Source organism: Phalangium opilio, unplaced genomic scaffold (genome assembly GCF_054372755.1).
Source record: "Phalangium opilio isolate 3A_F unplaced genomic scaffold, DU_Popi_V2 ptg000011l_1, whole genome shotgun sequence".
In the NCBI taxonomy this organism is placed as follows: domain Eukaryota; kingdom Metazoa; phylum Arthropoda; class Arachnida; order Opiliones; family Phalangiidae; genus Phalangium; species Phalangium opilio.
Genome location: NW_028324147.1, coordinates 1,333,874 through 1,353,274, shown reverse-complemented (window position 1 = coordinate 1,353,274; position 19,401 = coordinate 1,333,874). Strand labels below are relative to the sequence as shown.

The 19,401-nt window shown below is 38.1% G+C and overlaps 1 protein-coding gene across 6 annotated transcripts in view; it reads left to right on the top strand.

The window, feature by feature from the left end:
- Nucleotides 1–19,401, top strand: part of LOC149709734 (uncharacterized) — a 68,694-nt gene that overhangs the window by 30,728 nt on the left and 18,565 nt on the right. For 2 of the 6 annotated variants that reach the window (XM_089857699.1, XM_089857694.1), the window contains exons 2-12: nucleotides 5,554–5,865; nucleotides 13,994–14,212; nucleotides 15,483–15,761; nucleotides 15,846–16,061; nucleotides 16,140–16,450; nucleotides 16,553–16,664; nucleotides 16,742–16,979; nucleotides 17,059–17,576; nucleotides 17,807–17,851; nucleotides 18,604–18,789; nucleotides 18,925–19,242. In XM_089857699.1, coding sequence (XP_089713825.1) covers nucleotides 5,554–5,865; nucleotides 13,994–14,212; nucleotides 15,483–15,761; nucleotides 15,846–16,061; nucleotides 16,140–16,450; nucleotides 16,553–16,664; nucleotides 16,742–16,979; nucleotides 17,059–17,576; nucleotides 17,807–17,851; nucleotides 18,604–18,789; nucleotides 18,925–19,242 — 2,754 coding nt within the window. The remainder of the gene's footprint in view (nucleotides 1–5,553; nucleotides 5,866–13,993; nucleotides 14,213–15,482; nucleotides 15,762–15,845; nucleotides 16,062–16,139; nucleotides 16,451–16,552; nucleotides 16,665–16,741; nucleotides 16,980–17,058; nucleotides 17,577–17,806; nucleotides 17,852–18,603; nucleotides 18,790–18,924; nucleotides 19,243–19,401) is intronic. The other 4 variants (XM_089857698.1, XM_089857695.1, XM_089857696.1 and 1 more) reach the window with 4 other exon arrangements.

Genomic DNA, 19,401 nt, shown 5'->3' with positions numbered 1-19,401 from the left:
TAAAACTACGGTGAAAATAACATGGGATGTCGCTACTCTTGTACTATCGATCGCCCCTCTGCGTAAAGGCCTTTACTGCGAAACTAGGCACGAGCTCTTAAGCCTTTGCGCGAGCTTTAGGGGTCGATTTTAGTTCGCGTTAGGCTTAGCGGGGGAAGATAGAAAAAAAAGTAGCTTCTAAGATGAAAAATCCCGGGAAAAAATTCAAGCTTTTAACTTAAATTGGAAGTTATCGACTGAATCCCCTCCCCTACATTCTATTTTTTCCCCTTTAAATAACACGTCCGCAGCGTTCAATCATCGGATTTGCAATTTTTTCAACCCCTTGCTTTGAAACCGGAAAACATCCATAATTTGAAATAAAACATTTGCCGCTACTATAATTATTGTTAAATTCTAACGAGTTTTCATTACATCTTGTTATGAGCTTCGAATACGTTTCCGAATTGCCCTTTGAGAGGGGTTAAGGCCCCCCTTACAGACAACACGGTTGCTACGCGATGCCCCCCTTTCCAGATCTTCTCAGATGATAATTTATCAATATTATTATAATTGTTTCATTTTTACCATCTCCCCCAATTCCCGGGGGGCTTATATCTTTAGCAAAACCCTTCCCCCTCCCCTCTTTTTACCCTGATATCAATTTTTTGAGTAAATCGATTTTTAGATTGGAACGAAAACGAATACTTTGTTGTAGAGGATGAAAATATTCTTGGCGCCAAATGTTTTTGATAGCTAAGCGGCTGACTTAGGCCTTTGCCAAAAATCATACTCCGCCTTTATTTTAGGCTTAGAGTGCAAAAGTTATGCCGATAATGTGTTTTATTTTTTTGCCTCGTGGATTTTGCTATCGTTTTTTGAATCTTTATGCCTAATTACCATTTTTCCTTCCCAGATTACCAATGATTATATTTGTTTTCCTGGAATATTGGTGGTTACAATGTAAAATTTCGAAGAGTAATGCTCAATTAGTCAATTAGTTTTTATTTGAAGCGGTTACGATCAAGTAGTTAGTACCATTGGATAGAGGACAGTTAGGACTATCATAGTTTCAAGGGATTTTCATGGAAGTTGTGTTTAGATAGAGTTACGACGTTTGAAAGTTGGGTGTATATAGTTCAAAGGGGTCCTTACTATCTCTAGAAGGGGTTGAGTTATGACCAAGTATTTACAACCATTGGACAGAGGACAATTGGGGGATTTTCACGGAAGTAGCTTTAAGTTTTGATGGAGAATTGAAGAGTTTACCCTTGCGTTTAATTAATACTTCAATTAAAATTAATATATTTACACTTATGATTACCAGTTTGGAACCCCTACTAAGGGATTCATTGTTCGTAATAATAAACTATATCTTCCCTCCCTCTATTGAAACAGATATATATTTTATATCAGGTTTTATATTATTTTGTTTTGTTCACTATTATTATTATTATTCTTTTTTTGAAGATCATTGGTGCCAACGACCGACTTTAAATATTATATTTTATAAGCGAGACGTGACGAGGCTTAACGCGTATATTTTACAAACACACACCAAACGTATAAATACGTTAAACACGATAGTCTCGCTTTGAAAATTTTTCTCTCTCCTCTCTCTAATCTATTATCAAACTCGTTTTCTTCAATTAAAGAAAAAAGAAAAGAAAAACTTTAAAACTCGTATTCGAAAATTATGTAGGTTTCATAAGTGAATTGATTCGGTTTTAAGTTCTTTTTATCTACGTGTGGTTTTTTTTTATCTACCCAAAATGTAGCTATTGCTCTGATATGTCTGTGGGTGTGTTTGTAATGTATAAGCAATGAAAATAGAGTTCGTGTTAGGATAAACAATACATTTAAAAATAACTTAGATAAGTATTATTTCACTTATGGTGGGTAGTTTCGTATATACTGGGCTTTAAACTCGGCGGCCCCCGAAGCTAAAGCGTAGAATATATACTTATATATACGCAGTAGAACCAAGTCGATACGATGATCGCTTAGTCGCGTAGCGTAAAGGAAATTTGGAACGGAGCCAAGGCCCGCCCATTCCATTCCCCCCCTTTCCTGACGAACCCCCGACAGTTTCCGGCCCGAACTAACGCCGTTGCGTGTTCTCAGTTCCCCCGAACCCTCGCTCGCCTTGCCTCGCCCGGGTTTTAGAAATTTTCTTTGCCTCCCTTCAATTAAGGCCCCCCCATCTATTTCCCAGGCTCCCTCGCGAGGGGGGAGGTGGTGGATTAGCTGCGAGTTCTCCTCCGTCCTAACCTAGGAGAGTAGTCGCGTCGCGCTTAGGCCTTTGCGCCGCCGAGTCTCTGAACCTCCGAGGGGAGTTCGAGAATATTTCGGGATAGTAAGGGTGGGTTGCAGTTGGGAGGGAGGGTGGAATAAGGTAGTCAGGTGGGACGGTGATAGTCATTTTGTGATTCGTCGAGATAAAAATGCGCCGCGGAACTATTTTGCTTGTGTGTATGTGTGTGAACCCCCGTCGATATTCTGAATACAATGTAGATTTTATTATTACCATCCTGGATCCTATCGTCTACTATATGTAATATCTTTCAACCCCCCCTATATATACATAGCCCCCTTTTCTTTGATTAGTCTACAATGACCGGGTCAAGTCCATTAAATTATTAGGCCTAATTCGAAGATAATTAAATTTAGATTGTTATTCTATTATATACTTTTTTATACCAAGCGTTAAGATGAATATTTATCCATTTAGACAGATCCAAAACGTAGCTAATGAATTGGTATGTTAGTCTGTGTGTCTGTGCGCTCAATGTCGTGCGTGTTTTATATAATATTTAATCAGTGTTTATAGAAAATTTATCGGATTGATAAATAAATAGTAAACAATTTTATAATACACACCTGGTTTTATAAACAAAATTAGGGATTAGTTCAAAATACCACCACCACTACCACACCCTTTTGGCAGTAGTTCAACTTCGCGGTGTTGTACAAGGGTGTATCATGATTTGGCAAAAACATATCTTTCTATACCAAAAACTTACTTAACATCAAGAAATCAAAATCTTTTTCCTACCATCCCTTATTTTCAAGGAACATAATGGAATATTCCATTTTGCTATTCCGTGGTGTAACACAGAACCGTAACGCTTGAAATAACCGCACCAGGAGCTATTTTGGTCCTGTCTTTTTTGGCTACCGTCGTCGTACTTAAAGTACTATTTTGTACCCTTGATATTTTGTACCTAAAAAAAAGACTACTTTGAATCTAGTAGGGCTGTTGTATGTCTCTCTCAAAGTTTATTTTGTTACGAGAATCATTCGAGATTTTTTGAGAGGTTTACTTTTCTTGCCAAGGCTTATGTTGGGTCCATGGGACGGGAGACTGGCTGGTTTGGGTAAAGGACAAGCATGCCTAGGTTGACGTGGGATTTCTCATTCCCAGTCTCGAAGAAAAATCCCATAACCTCGCTGATCAAACAAAATTAAGCTAAAAAACCTTTCGAGTGCTTATATTTAAAAAAGAAAATCTTCAACGTCTCGGTTAGGTTTATAAAAGAAAAAGAGATAATTTTGTTTAAACTACCGAATACATTTACTTAAAAGGACTTTTGGATGTTCTGGCAGACTTGTGTACTTACTTGCGCTCGTCTAAGTCTAGGTGCTGTTTGAAGGAGGGTGAAATAGAAGTTTAGTTAATGTATGGTCGATCTAGTTTAAAGCTTATTGAATAGGCTAATATCTTCTCTGATGATGCATGTGGCAAGGCCTAAATAATGTAAAATTGCTTCCACGAAGCTCTGGGAGAAAAATAGGCCAACATTTTCAGTAAGCCTTGCCACATGGTCTACAACCTCGCTGCTATTTCCTTATTACGTTATAGTTTCATCGTCACTTTAAAGAAAACTTAAAACGGGGGGAGGACAGACATAAACCACATCCCAAAGTAGACGTAAAATTGAAAAACGCGAAATATTCTCCATTGGAAATTTCTGCCATTCCATAGCTTTATCCCCATTCGCTCGTATTATGTGCTGGTAGATATAATAGACGTAGACGTAGAAAATTATATATATATTTATATATAAATTCTATCTCGTAGGACGTCGTGTTTGTTGTACACGTACTTAAATCTAGTTGCTGTTAAAATCAAGTAGTCGAGAGAAGACCTACATTTGAAGCAAACGCGTTGTCGTTCGTTTTGTTTGTTCGTTCGTTGATCACGTAACATTGGTTAATATATTCAATATTACTCGCAACGTCTACTGTAGTAGATCAGAATCTCGCTCGAGTTTTGCCAATGCGCACCTCGCGCTACTTACTGTTTGCGAAGTTTTCTGTTTATTTTAGCAAAAGAGTTTTGCCCCCAGCAGCGCGCCCGGATTCGAAATTGTTTACCAAGAACTCTCCCGGCATTAGGCCTAACGTTAAGCCTTTGCATCTGCGAAAATAATGTACAATCTGCTTTAGTGGACATTCGCCACCCCGTTTTGTTTGTCCTGACACCAGAGAAATGAAGGAAGACAAGCAATATAAGTCATGGAAATCTCTTTTCGAGTTGGACAATGTCCTAAAATTAAGGACAGTGATGGAAAGGAGACGGTAACTTAAAGCACTTGTACCACGGTCGTGTAAATTGTACCACAAAACGGTCTTTATGCAAAACGCGTTTGTCGTCAAGGGGTCTCTCTTATTACTAAAGTAGTTCTGCATGAGATGCATTCGGGCTATTCATGTACGTTTACAATTACTTTACTCTTTGACCCTTGACCCTTGAATCTACGTGTTACCGTCCCTTTTTTTAATTTGGAAAATCTAATTAGAAACCTACTCGTAGGTACTTTAATACTAAATGAAACGAATAATAGATTGAGTTTGGGCCTTTGCCGAAAAGTGATTAGATTGGTCGTACCTCCATCGCCCCTCGCTTTACCTCAAATTTAATTAAAACGCATTATCTACAAGGAGTAAACAGACTGTACACCGGAAACCCACCCATCCACCAGCGGGGGATGGGTTGATTTCTACGTCATCATCTCTTAACGTATGACTGGAAACCCCACGATATATTTCGGAGCACATGTCACCTTAATGTCCCAATTGATGTCCAGAAAGCATCTTCCCATTCCCCCATCCATCCTGGGATGAAATGAGACTCAGTTGATGCTGGAATCCAGTTAACTATCTTACTTCCCCTCTGGATAAAGTCCAGAGCTAAGCCTTGGCCCTATAATGAATTCGATAGATCTGATGAAAATTTCTACCCATCTCGCATTTTACTATGATCTCATCGCCTACGATACGTGTCGTTAATTAGGCCTAATTAGGCCTAAAATATAGAGAAATATCTGGGAAATAGTGTAACAGCCCAAGATATCTGTTCGCAATCGCAGCTAGTTTTGAGTTTGTTAGGCCTTTGCTTATATTGATGAAACAGCGAAATTCTGTGAGGTCAAAGTACAATTTTCGACTCCTGACCTAAGGGGGGCATGACTCATTTATTTTTAACAGTGCTTAATGACCTTGATATACTAGAATCTTTATTGTTCATATGATGTAACGAAGAATATTTTTTCTTTCTTTTGACTTAATTAGGTATGGTAAAGTACAGAGTGTCAAGATCCTTTCGAAGAAGGACGAAGAAGCGTGTAACGGTGTGGGCGCGAACAATGTGTCCGGTGGTGGTGGGACGTGTGCCACGGTGGCCTTCATCGACATTAAATCCGCGGCCAAAGCTCACAACGCCGACAATAAAATCGAAGAGAGAACTTTGAAAACGGACTATTACGAACCTCCGGTCAACAGTACGGCCACTTCGGCCATTTTCATACACGAAAGGGACGATAGTTTGGGAAGACCCGCTGGAGCCCCTTATTCCTCCAACAGACAGTCCAGATATCCAATTGGGTAAGTCCAACAATAACCATTACTTTTAATTAAAAAAATGAATTATCGCGAATACGGTACACCAAGGCTTAAGATTATATCATTTCACACATGATTTGGTGAAATATATGGTTCCACAGTTAAGAAAATCCATAAAGATTTAATTAGAAAGGGGGAATTTTATTTAGTGAAGCCTAAATTCATAATTAAGATAAAAAATACGCGTGACGCTGTAAAAACACACACATCAACCACCATTTTGGAATTACACTAACGCACGACATCTGTGGTTTAAAAAATTGGATTAACTTGTGCTTGGATTTCACACACGGATTACTTCGCATCTCTCAATTGGAATACCTGTCGGATTAATCAAGCAATTTTGGATTAAATCAAGAAAAATCGTCCGCCATTTTGTTTTTATTCTCAAATTCAAAATAATGTTTTGTTGTGTTCCTTCTTGGTGTTCATTTTTTTAAACAAACCCACCTTTATTTAAACTTTGATTTGGCGTCTTTTGGTTCAAAGTTTATTATTATTTTCTAATTTGGATAACGCGACTTCACTTTGGATTAATAATACAACATGTGCCGCGTTATGTTTAAACCAATGGATTACGCGTTTTGTACGGATTTGTGCACAGGCAACGAGCAGACGACAAAAAATGTTTACGTGTGCCTTTTTTGGATTACCTACCAACTTACGAGCCAAGGCCCGACTACACCTTTAAGGAATAAGTTTCATTATCATTTAGAAAAAAATTAGGCTTAATGATTTCAAACTGAAATCACGTGACGACAAGGAGTAACGGTGGTGAGTTTGTTTAGTTTGATGTTTTTTCCTTTTTATTTATTTAATTTAATTTAATTTAATTATAATTATTATTCTTTTTATTTTTTCATGTTTGTTTGTTTGGGTTTTATTTTTTTTATCCTAATTTTAATTAATATTGAAGTTTTAATTGGGTTGTAAAAAAGGGTAGGGAGGTTTGTTTTTCATATTTTAACGATTATAATTAGTGTGTCCTTGAGTTACTGTATTTTTATAGCGATATTTATTTTATTATTTTGTTGTTTACCACTTCTGTACAATTGGTTTCAAAATGGCCGCCAAATTTCTTTCTGTGTTTTTAGATTTTACCGACCATGACGTCAATTTCTTAAGAGATTTTAGATTATTTTTTTACCTTCTTTTCAACAGAAAAACACGCGTTATTAGGTGTATACCTTATCACTCACTACCTCTACACCCACGAATGAACTTAACGAAAACCATACTAGTATAACTTCCTCGAACATTTCCTGAAATAATTTAGTATCGAATACCAACCACCATATCCCCAGTTATCTTTTAGATGTGTGTATGTTTTTTTAAGAGTAGTACTTTGTAGGCAGTTTAGCTCATGGTACCGTAAAGGCAAGGTAGACTGTCCCAAGAAAACGAGGCGTTTCTTACGTTTTCAGAGAGAAGATGGAGATGGAGAGAGAGAGATTTGTTCTCTTGATCTTCCCTTCCTTAACCTCGTTGAGCTCATTACGCAATACCTCTTTTCATCTCTCTCCTCTTCCAGTCCCATTTTATCTCTTTGGTGATGTGGCACTTTTTCTCTCTTGTTATTTCGTTTCCAACTTTGATCTCTTTTCAAGGTCGCTCGACGATTCGTCAATCGATGCATTTTACTTTTAATTTATTTGTTTCGTAGCTTTCTTTTGAAATTATTTTCTTAAGCCTTTTTTAATTTAAACCTTCTTTCCCCAATGAGTTGTAACGAAGAAGAACCTCTACCTTTTTCGGCCAATCAAATTAGGCTAGGTTAGGTTAAGGTAAAGGTTTGGACATTTAATTCATTCAGGGCCCCTAACCACGAGGTCAGGGGAAATTTTGAGAAGTTATAGTTAATTTAAAAAGGGTTAGAAAATGTTTAGGATTTTTTTTACCGTATTTCGTAACATTTATTTCATAAATTTATTTCCATTCCGAAATTCTGGTATAAATTAATTAATATTAATTATAATTGATGCCGGAAATTGAAAAGGGTTTAGGAATAATTAAAATTTGTAGATTTCTTCAGAAAATGAAATATAAGGAATGTTTTTAGTGAAAATAATTTATTTCTAATATTTTGAAAACTTGAGTCCAATATTTTCTTTATTAATCAGATATTGCCTTGTCTGAAAAGAGCTCTAGTGTTTTGGCGGAATAATACAAATATGATATGACCATAAAAGCAGTACTGTCTGAACCATAACCTAATTAACATTTATATTCCAATTCTCGTAGGCCTACTCTATATATTTTTCAGTCTCTGAATAATTGAAACCATATCCTAAATAATGTGAACCAAATTCGGGGTGTTGTTGGTGTTGTGACCTTTATACAACAACGATATGAGTCGCGGCAGGGTCCCTCTGTGATGTAGTTGACCTCGATGTTACCTTATAATGTGCCGCGTTCGAATTATTTTAGAACGCCCTAGTTCTTTGTTATTTTGTTATTACTTCATTCTGCATTGCGAGTTTTAAACCCAAATTATGAAATATTTTAAATTAGTTGTTATTAAGATGATTTAATTACGAGATAAATTTTTAAGAAATTAATTTATGTACGCCCAAATACTCAACTTAACCTTCGAATTGAAATTATTCAATTTTAATTTATTATTATTTTTTATAGGAAATATTGGCGCGAGACATCCCCCTTTTCCCGCGCAAATATTTCCTCCAAATTTGATTTATTGTGGTTCAAAAGGGTTAATTATAGTAATTTTCCTTCTGTCTCTCTCAAAAGTGCAATATATTACTGACGTTCAAAAATTTTCAATATTATTTTTTTTTAAATATTAAAATATAAATTTTAAAGTCGGAATAAATTATATAGAATATTAGAATTTTATATTTCAAAATTTAAATTGATTTTTGAAGGTTGTAAATATTTTCCGCTCTTTTCGTCTAGTTTAAATCTTCTGGATTTAATTCAAGCTTAGCTCGATATATTTTTCTCACGCAAAAAAACAATTAATTCACTTATGAAATATCATTACTTTTTTTTGTTAAAATATTTAATTAGGTTAAGTAAAGAGCTTACCTAAGAATATAATGAATTTCATAGCGTTTTTCGTAATTTTACCAAAAACAAAAGATAAGCTGTCCATTGTTTAAACGGAACTAAGGTAATACCGCATATTATTATCATTAGTTAAAATTATATAAAAGTACAAATTTAAATGGTTACAGTGCAGTTTGCTGTTAAGCCTAAAGCCAAGGCTTATCTCGGTTGTTTCTATTATACCAAAAATCAAGCAGTTTTAGAATTTCATCAGCAAACAAACTGAACGTTGTTCATTGTTTACTCGCGTTCGGTAACGGTTGAGGAGTATTTATTTACCTTTACCGAATATTTTGGAATGATAAACGTTCATTACGTCGTCATTGTTTACCCATAGCAAACGTGGGAACAAATATTAGAGTTAGAGTTGCGGGTCTGGAAAAATATAAATAAGAGTACGGGAATTTCAATTTTAGGTTACTTTTTATTGTTTACTTCAAAAGGTAATTGAAATTTTCACGTGCCCCGATTTGATGGAAGACCCGAGAACAATTTTGGCTATTTCTTCTTAAAATTGTTTGTCTTCGTTTATTGGTCATTTAGGGTTATGACCGTTCAAAGTTATTCAAAACCGGTTTGAACTCAAAATTTTAGTTAATCGATGTTCTTTTTCAAAGATAATTTCCCAAGTATTAGACATAGTTCGATAGAGGTCAAATGGGGTATTTATTTTTTATTTCGAAACCCATTTTCACCACTCGTAATTCGGCGAATCCCAAGTATATATTAGGTATCATTAGATAGAGCAGAAATTAGGACATCACACTATAAATACATTTCCGCTTCTTGTTGTTCATCCTGAGTTGGTCAAACATTTCTGGTGTAATAACACACCCCATTAAAACATTTTTACCGCGTAATCCTCAGTCCATTTTGCAAAAACCCAACCAGAAAACCACGCGAAACCCTCATTACATGGTCGTTGACTTACAAAATATTCCTGCATCCATCTACTATTACCAAAAACCCGTAAATTTAAAAGACGCCCACTATACTTATTGTAAGGCTTACCCAGGCTTAGATCGAGGGGCTAATCACTCATAGATTCCCCGGTACACCATACAATTACGGATTATACGTAATCATTTAGCGTTACATTCAAAGATAACTCGTAATCCGTTCAGTTGGATGAATGGTACAGCGTGTAACACGTGATTAGGGGTGAGTTATTAGCCCCTCGGTTTTATCGTGAAACCTAATTCCACCATTCTTTTACCCCCCCCCCTCCTTTCTGTCAAAGTTGGGGCTCCCTAAGGTTTTTATTTCTTGAAGTAATCAAATATCTGGACATGGCAGGCAAGGCAGGCAGTCCGCTCTCACTCTCTGTCCTTGTTTTTTGCATGGATTCTCTTCTTCCCCTCCCCTCCCTTATTCCGAATTCTCTGAAGGTGGCACTGGCCACATGGCCCAGTTACTTGCTGCCTGTGTGTGTCTGTTTGTATATTCTTTTAAAAACATAAAAGAGCGACCACTCCCGTCAGATTCAAGGAGAGTCAGCTCAGTTGGTTCTCGTAAAAATGTGTCAAAGAAGGCACTAGCTAGCTCTCTCCCTCCCTGACAAACGTCTCATTGGTCAGGCCAAAGAAGTTTTAAATTTACGACTTTAAACAGATGGCTAAGATCATTCAGGGACCGAGCGAGGTCGCGACGAGAAATATTCCCCTGAAGTTTGTAGGTTTAGGGACATTTTTCTTTTGAAAGTTAGAGACAGCGAAAAGTTCTAAAGAAATACTTAAATGCAATGCAACTTCAAGAGGGTAGACTATTAATTGCTCCCCCTATCTTTTAGCTTTAAATAAAACTTCAGTGTAGTGTTGAAAGGCCCTCTGCCAGAAAATTTACTCAAGTACTGATTCAAACTGAACTACTACCATTTTTTTTTTTTTTTTCACTTTTCACATAGTAACACCATTTTCACTGAGAGTTAGTGTATGTATTTATTGAGTGCCAGCTTATAATTTAAATTATACATTCCCAGTTCAGTTCAGTTGGGATAACTTGCAAAAATCACCAGATTGAAGAACCTAGCTTAATCGAGGATTTTTGCCAGTAGCTTCTAATTAAAATTATAAATCCTTAGTTCAGTTCAGTTGGGAGAACTTGGGAAAATCACCAGATTGTAGAAGCCTCGGCCTCAAATACCCAAGTCACTAGTTAGTTTGTTCTTGGGACTAAAAAAATTAAACCAAGGCTTAAAACGTGGTTTGTTTCTGATCCCACAAGAGGTTAGGAACTAAGGAACGCGTTGTTTTAGCTGTTTTTCTTTTTTTTTCTAGTTGAGCAAACTAAAATTAGGGCTTCTGTTTACTCGAGCGAGTTCAGTGAGATTTACTTTAAAGGATCATTCCAACCAACTTCAAAGACTTATTTCTTTTTTAATTCTCTTAAATTCACGAGGGACCCGTGAATTTTAAGAAAGAGGGATAAATTTAGTTACTTTAATGTACCCGAGTGTTCAAGTGTCCCTTTTTTTTCTTTAGCTGGATATTAAAATTCGATTCAAGAAAGCTAGAAAGAACGAAAGGGAACCATTTTCTTAATTAAATTTATTATTTGAAATTAGCCTCCTGGGTTTTCTTATAATTTTTAAATGTAATTATTTTATTTTTATTTGAAACAAGTCACGTGTATTTTAAATTAGCCAGGTAATCTTTTCAAGTGTAACAATTTTCTTGGAATTTGCTCCTTTAAATTTAGAGTACAGGTAAAGTAACGTGAGAAAATCTCCCGCCTCTTGTACAGGGGAGGGGGTTCAAAGATATTTTCGGGGGAAAAAGGAAGGAACCTTGGACCATATTTATTTATTTATTTTTATTGCACTCATATCCAGTTCCACTTAAATTTTAATTTCGCTAAAATATAAAAATGGCCCCGTTAAAAAGTCCAAACAATGTTTGTGTGGATTCAATATACAATACAGGGTGTTATAAAAATCGCTTATTGGTCTTAATTTTAATTAAACACTCCAGTCATCGTAACTTGTTTAGCAGTGGCGCTGTGCTATCACCCTGTATATATAATTTTTTTTATTATAATAACGCAAATTAGGGGTTAAACTTTGTGAAAGGGAAATTTGAATTTGCGATGCACTAATTTAATTTATTTTGCGCCTTCAATTAAAATATTCGTGATTAGAATTGGGAATTGTTGGTCGAAATATTATAATAATGGGTCTTTGTTTACCGCCGAAGAAATAGTTCGTCAGAAACTTTATTTATCTTGAAGGAACGTCTCTCGATAAGATAAGGGAAATTTGAAATAAGAAATCGTGCCACGTGGATGCGGATGAGTTTTCATTTCCATTTTCATTTTGATTATTTTTTATTATTTCCTCCAGTGAAATTTCTGTGTGTGTGCCGACCCCATGAACCTCTTTTCTTTCCAAGTCTTGTCTTATCGTGAGAAATGAATAATTTCTTATCAATTTGAACAATATCCTACGCTTTATTTACATAATTATCTAGAATATATTTAACACAAACCTTCTTCTTGTTTAATGAAAAGTTTTATTTGTTCGTAACAGTTTCGTGATTTACTTCCCCCTTCTCCCCGTTTCAGGTACAGGTATTATTATTATTATTTATTTTAATTCGAGGAGGTAGATACTACGGTCTTTGCGTATAAAACCGAGTTGAAGTTACTTAGGGAATACTAGGGTTAAAATTGATATTTTGCTCGGTTACCGAGGGGCCAACCACTCGCTCTAATCGTTTTACACGTTTAGGTACCTGGAATACCTGGAAAGTCGGGGAATTTTAAAATTGGTGTAAAATATCAGGAAATTTGACATAAACCGTAATAGGTGTACGTGGAATGCCGAGTGTGATTAGCCCCTCGATTTATACCTGTGTAAATTATTATTAAACGTCTTGATAACGTGACATACATTTATGGGTGAATGATACCTAATATAGAGTAATGGCACTCCGTGTTAAATACCCATAGAGCTAATACAGTCAAAGGCGGGTAGGTGCCATTACACTATTACTATCAATACAGTACACATGTACGCGTAACAAACTAGTTAATATAATCAAATTTAATTGTTTTAACGCTGTACATAAAAAATCTGGTCAAAATTAATTTATGGATGTTATAATTTTTTTTTTCTCTCTCTGGGAATAATTTTCAATTTCATTTATTTTCTTTATCACGGAAGCCGCACAAATGAATAATAGAACCTTTCCACAATGGTGGTGTGTTACCAAGGTGTTTTTTTATGGCCTCACGCTATTTTTCGTGACCAGGGTCCTTAAATGGACGGAGGTCAGAGTCGATTAATTTCGAAAATAGGAAACTTCTTTCGCGACCCAAGAAATAATAATAAGAAGAAAAAAAAAAGAAATCACGATAAAAACTATCATTTTCAATCTAACGAAGAAATCCCACGTGAATTGAATCTAGCGCTATATAGAAAGAGTTCGTAAAAATGGAGTCTCTTTCTTGCTATTTTGATCATGTAGTTAAGAAATTGATCTTATGAAACACCCCTCCCCCCTTGGTAGGGGAAACCGGGCATTAACTTTGAAATATGAAGGTAGTGTTTAAAGGTCGGGAAGAGAAACATTACTTCATCATAAGATTATAAGATGTGTTTCGTAAGTATGACGATACCTAAACTTACAACTCGAGATAACTAGTTCGATAATGACGGAAGCGAGAATTGAAGTATTACACTCGGTGGTTAATTTTGCAGGTCTTCCATCTTCTCCTATTTTAGTCTGCCTTTTGACAGCGCCTCACCAGGCGTCTTCGCTTTACCCTGAATCTATGACCTAACTCCCTCACTTCATTCATGACAAGCTCCAGTTTCTAAGTTACTAGTGACAAACTTATGGAAAGAACAAATCTTATGAACTTATGTTTCATTGATAATGACTGCCAAGAATAAATAGCTTCTTATATTCAAATAAAAAATGTTTACTGTTAACTCCACATTTTACGTACTCGATGAAACCAAGTCGAGGCTGGGATTTCTTCTTGTCCCTTTCTGTGTCGTCGAGGCAAATTTGAAGTCCGTTTCTCTTTTTCGATTTGATTGCAGGATTCAAGACGATCGAAACTACGATCGGTCGGGTTACTATTACGACCGGGCTACTCCCGGCGAAAGGGACACTTATGTCCGACGGTCCCTGGGACTAGGCGGCTACCACGACGATGAGGCGTATCCTCCCGTCAGTCGAGGACGCTCCAGAGACCGATACATCCGTACCGCGACCGCTGGCGGTGGCGGGACCTCCGCTTACCAGGATGCCAATGAGAGGTAAATAATAGACCCACCCCATCCCCTTAAAATCTTTGAGATAAAAATCAGGGGGACCCCCTGCTCGCTCGAGTCGAGTGATGAAAAGGATTCGTGCATGGTGACAGACGTCAACCCAACCCCACCACTACTTCCCTCCACCATTTTCTTATCTATAGTCTAGTAGTTTCATTCTATGACAGTAATACCACCTCGTCCGGTTTTGGGTACTTTTAAGTACACTCGCTTGGAAGTGGAATAGGAATTTAAGGGCTTTGTTGGGTTCCAAGTAATTGTAGGCTCGAGGATAAGAGAGGGGTGGTCCATTGTATGTCAAAAGGGAAGGGTTTCTTTCAATTGAGGGAAGATTTTTAGAGCAGTTTTTGTTGTTCATTATCGAGGAGGGAACCACTTAGTGGATGAAAATTGGTTAAGTAAACAATTGTGCCGGTGAAATGTTGGAAGTGATGAGTTCCAATGAAGGCTTCTAGTGAAAGTGAGCAAGTGGTTCCACTCTTGGACAGACCAAAATTGTTATTGAAAAATAACCACTTTTAAGCCTGTAATATTTAACTAAATTTTAGCAAACTTGGTAGTTAAGCCTTTTCTTAAATCAAATCGTAATTAATCGCAATAGTACTTACAAACTTGACAATTGATCTTGGTCAGCTATTACCGAAAAATATCCCCCGCCCCCCAAAGAAAGAAATAATAAATAAGAAAAGCTATTATGACCTGGCTGTAGTAGCTGAACCCTGCAAAATAGGGTCCAGTACCATGTAGCTCCTGCAGTTGTCTTATTAAGGAGGTGGATTTTTCGTCCAGTGAAAGTTATTTTGCCGTTTCAATCAATAATACAGTCTTGGCATTTTTTTTATATATATAAAGAAAAATCGCTTGTTCGACATATCTAAGCAATTTTTGTCAGCGTAAACGTTCCAAGAACTTTTTTAAAACTCCTTGAAGCGCCAAGAAAGGTTATTCGGTTTGCTCTAGTAACTATGGGTCGCCAATTTTTTGGTGCTGGTGAAAATTGATCTTGTATTATTGTGTTCGGTTTTTGTTTTGATTTTATTTTTTGTTGAAAGAAAATTTCAAATTTGACCCACTAACAAACGCGACCATAAAACCCTATTTATTTTAACAGTTTATCGTTACAAAGCTTAGATTATTATTAATTTAATAAAATCGTTAAATGGTTTTCCTTCTTGGAAAATTTTTCTAAGCCTAAATTTAAAGTGTTTCAAATTAGGCTAAAAATTTCAACCTTGGCGCTATTATTTGAACGTAGGAATCAAAACCATTTTGGTGGGCATAGAAACCGTCAACATTTTGAGCAGCAAAGGTATCCGTCTTCCGGCGGCGGCTCGGAACAATATTCGGCCGCGGGTGAGGAACGAGAGAATTCCGGTACCAGAAATGGTGGTACCACCGTAGCGTCCGCCACTTCCAGGAGGCCCAGCGTCACGGTACCCACGGTGACGTCGACAGTCACCTCCCCGCCGCATAACAACAATAACGGAGCCGGAAACAACGCCCCGGCAAGCGCGAACGTCACTAGTAGTAACGGGTCAGTGTCGGAATTGCGTCGTGGTATTCCCTCAACGTCTGGCGAATGGTTACCTAACCGTGGGACTGCCTCGTTTAATTTTAGTGGTACCGCTGGAACGAGGCAGCAAAGGCGGACGAAAAAGGCCTCGGCCTCGAGGTCGCGATCAAGGTCGAGATCTAACTCTCATTCGAGGTCTCGGTCCAGTTCCAGGAGTTCCAACGGAAGCAACGGGTCTTCGAGCGTTTCCTCCAAATTACGGAGTAGTTCCAGCAATAGCTCCAGCCGGTCCCGGTCCCCTTCTAAGTCAAGATCGCCAGCGTACGTCACGACGCTTTCCCCGAAATACGTCTCGTTTGCCAGCGTCATTAATAGCGGTGACCTTTGTCCTCTCATTAGAGCCTCCCATTGCAGCCAGAGCAGTGGGAAAAGCGGGCGTGTGGGGGACAGACCAGCCAGTGCCATTACCGGCCCGGTACCTTCTTCGGTACCTTTCATACAGTCGGCAGTGACGACGCCGTCCGCTACCATGGTCAGCAGTAGTTGCGGAAGCGCCACTGGTAACGTCATGGTCGCCTCTCAGGTCACCTTGCCTCCCAATAGCGGCGTCGCTATCTTGGCCTCGTCTTTGTCCGAGGGTAACTGTTGCGACAAAGACGATAAAAGGCCGCTCGGAATATGCGTTCGAAATCTTCCCGTTAGATCCACAGGTTCGCGAAAACACTTCTTTCCTTTTTCTCATTTTTACTTTTATATATTGAAGGTTAAATAATCCCTATGTCAAAACTAATCGTACTTAATTATTCGCTTAGATACGAGTTTGAAAGACGGGCTTTTTCACGAGTACAAAAAACATGGCAAGGTTACCATGGTCAAGGTCATAGGTCAAGGCATTGATCGCTACGCTGTTGTCTGTTTTAAAAAGTAATGTGTCAAGTTAAATTCGATATTTGTATTTTGTTTCGCTTGTCTAACGGTTAAGACGATGTTGGTTGAATTAGGCCCGAGGACGTTGAGAAAGCGTTGGAAGTATCCAAAGACAAACTCTTTTTCGGTTGCAAGATCGAAGTGACGGCGCACGAAGGGTTGGACGGGGAAGACAACGAGTTCCGACCTTTGGAGGCTGACCTGGACGAATTCCATCCTAAGGCGACGAGGACGCTCTTCATCGGGAATCTGGAGAAGGACATCACGACGACGGAACTGAGAAAACACTTTGATCAGTTCGGAGAGATTATCGTAAGTTGATGCCCGTTAATCTTTTCGTTTTTAATTTTTATTTCGACCGTTATGAGACTTGTCCTATATGTGATTTCAGTTTTTGAAAATATCGCCTTTTCAGGAAATCGACATTAAGAAACAAGGTTCGGCTTCTTCTTACGCGTTCATCCAGTATTCGGACATAGGCAGTGTCGTCAAAGCCATGAGAAAACTCGATGGTGAAAATTTAGGTTCTAATCGGATTAAACTCGGTTTCGGTAAAAGTATGCCCACAAACTGCGTCTGGTTAGACGGCGTCACCGACGGTATTCTCGAGAAATTTTTAGCGCGACACTTTAATCGCTTCGGACCCGTTAACTATACCGCCATTGACCGCGAAAGGGGTCACGCCCTAGTCTTTTACGATACGACCGAGTTCGCGCAAATCGCCGTCTCCGAAATGCGCGGCCGCGTCCTCGGTGGCAAGAGACTCCAGGTGGACTACGCTAGTCGCGAGTGCCAGCAGGTCTTCTTCGAGAAACTCGAGTTGTCCGGTCAAATGATTCCGTCGGGAGCCGATAGACCCTGGGAGCGCACCAGAGAAAGGAGGGACTTTGACGTCATCAGGGATGAAAGGTAACGTCTCGCAACCCCCTCTTTTTGTTTGCCCATTTTTAATAATTATATTTAACACAACACGCTTTAATTAAAGCTAGTTAATTTAGTTCATTATAATTTGTTAGATTTAGTCGATTATAAATTATAAAATGGCGCTTGTTAGATTTAGAAATTTTATTTTGGTTTTTATTTTAAAATTTATTTCGTTTTTGTTTTTTTGTTTTTCGATTTTTATAATCTACTTAAAGACCTATACAAGAGCCTGATATTGCAAAGCCAAAAGCTCAAACAAGGTGAGAATCAATCAAATCTCTAGGATATCATTTACTTTTCCACCCCCCCCCCCTTGACAATAATTAGCCCATTAGTTTGATAAGGCCTACATCGCGTCCCTTTGAATCTTATTACTTCTCTCTTGGTGTTTGTTTGTCTGTCTGTCCATTTGTGTCTCTGTGTGGTATAATTGCGGGACTTCTACGCAACCGGGTCCATAGAATTCCTTAAGTTAAAGTTGTGACGAACATAAGCGTATTACGTAATTTCATCATAAGTGGGCTATGTTTTTACTGTTTTGAGAGAGAAATCTAAGCTTTTACCATGAATCTATATAACTATGAATATACAGCTCTATCATATGCCCCTTCTATCATGTCGATTTGGTTTGGGTGTTACCCTCCTAGCTTTGACGCGTTTTGCGTAGCTCTAATAGCCAATCACGAGACAAGAGGACAAGTGACGTTTCGAATTTACACACCCCCGGACTCCCCCTCCCTTCTCCCGCTCCTAACACAAGCAGACACGTGACTGATGTCTACTTTTGCTAAGCCCCGCCCAAACCTTATCGAGAGGTTAGACAGCGTAACGCAGCTGTATATTCATAGTTATATAGATTCATGCTTTTACTTACTTATGGGGTCCTTACGTAATAGACTTATGTACGTGTACAATTTATTGTCCGGAAAATGCCGAAATTTCACGCTGTACATTTTTGTTTTTGTTCTTTACTCAATTTGTTGTTGTTGTTGAATTGTACTTTCGATAACAGAGAGGCACGAGTCGGGTTTGAAAACCGTACATACCCTCGCTACGAGAATCCACCTCGACCCAATAGTAGGGGAAGCTTTAGAGGGACCGTCCAGAGAGGAACCTTTAACGCTAGAGGAAGGGGAACTCAAAGTTTTCCAACAAGGTACGAGCTTTATCATGATGAATTCGTGGAGAGGAGGATTAGGTGAGAGTGGTTCCGAAAATCATAACAAAAGTGGCAACCATTAATAAAAACCAAAGATCGAAAAACGACTTAACAACGACTAATTTACGTTTAATATTTTCTTTTCATTTTTTTTTTCGTTGACTCGTCTTACAGTAGGAACTACGACGACGAGTTTAGTCAGGGTAGCGGCGCCAGTTTCGAGGATTCCTACGAACAAGAGCTTCGAGAGTACGGTTATAGTCAAAGAGAAAGGAGAGAGTACGTCGGTGGAGAAGAAAGGGTCTTGGAACGGAACGTCAGAGGAAGGAGTTTCAGTCCATTAAGGAGAAGGGACTCCGCCAGTGTCAGCCCAAATTCCAGGGAAAGGCATAAAGATGATCGAAGTGGAAGTCCGGCCGCGTTACGCGAAAATAGGAGTAACAGTCTCAGAGTCTTAGATAAGCACGAAGATCATTATGGAAGCAAAGAAAGGTACGTTCTTTTAACATATAGACATCTGGGGTTACATGGACATCGTTTGGGGATACGTTATTTGACATGGACATTGTTTGGGGATACGTTATTTGACATGGACATCGTTTGGGGATACGTTATTTGACATGGACATCGTTTGGGGATACGTTATTTGAC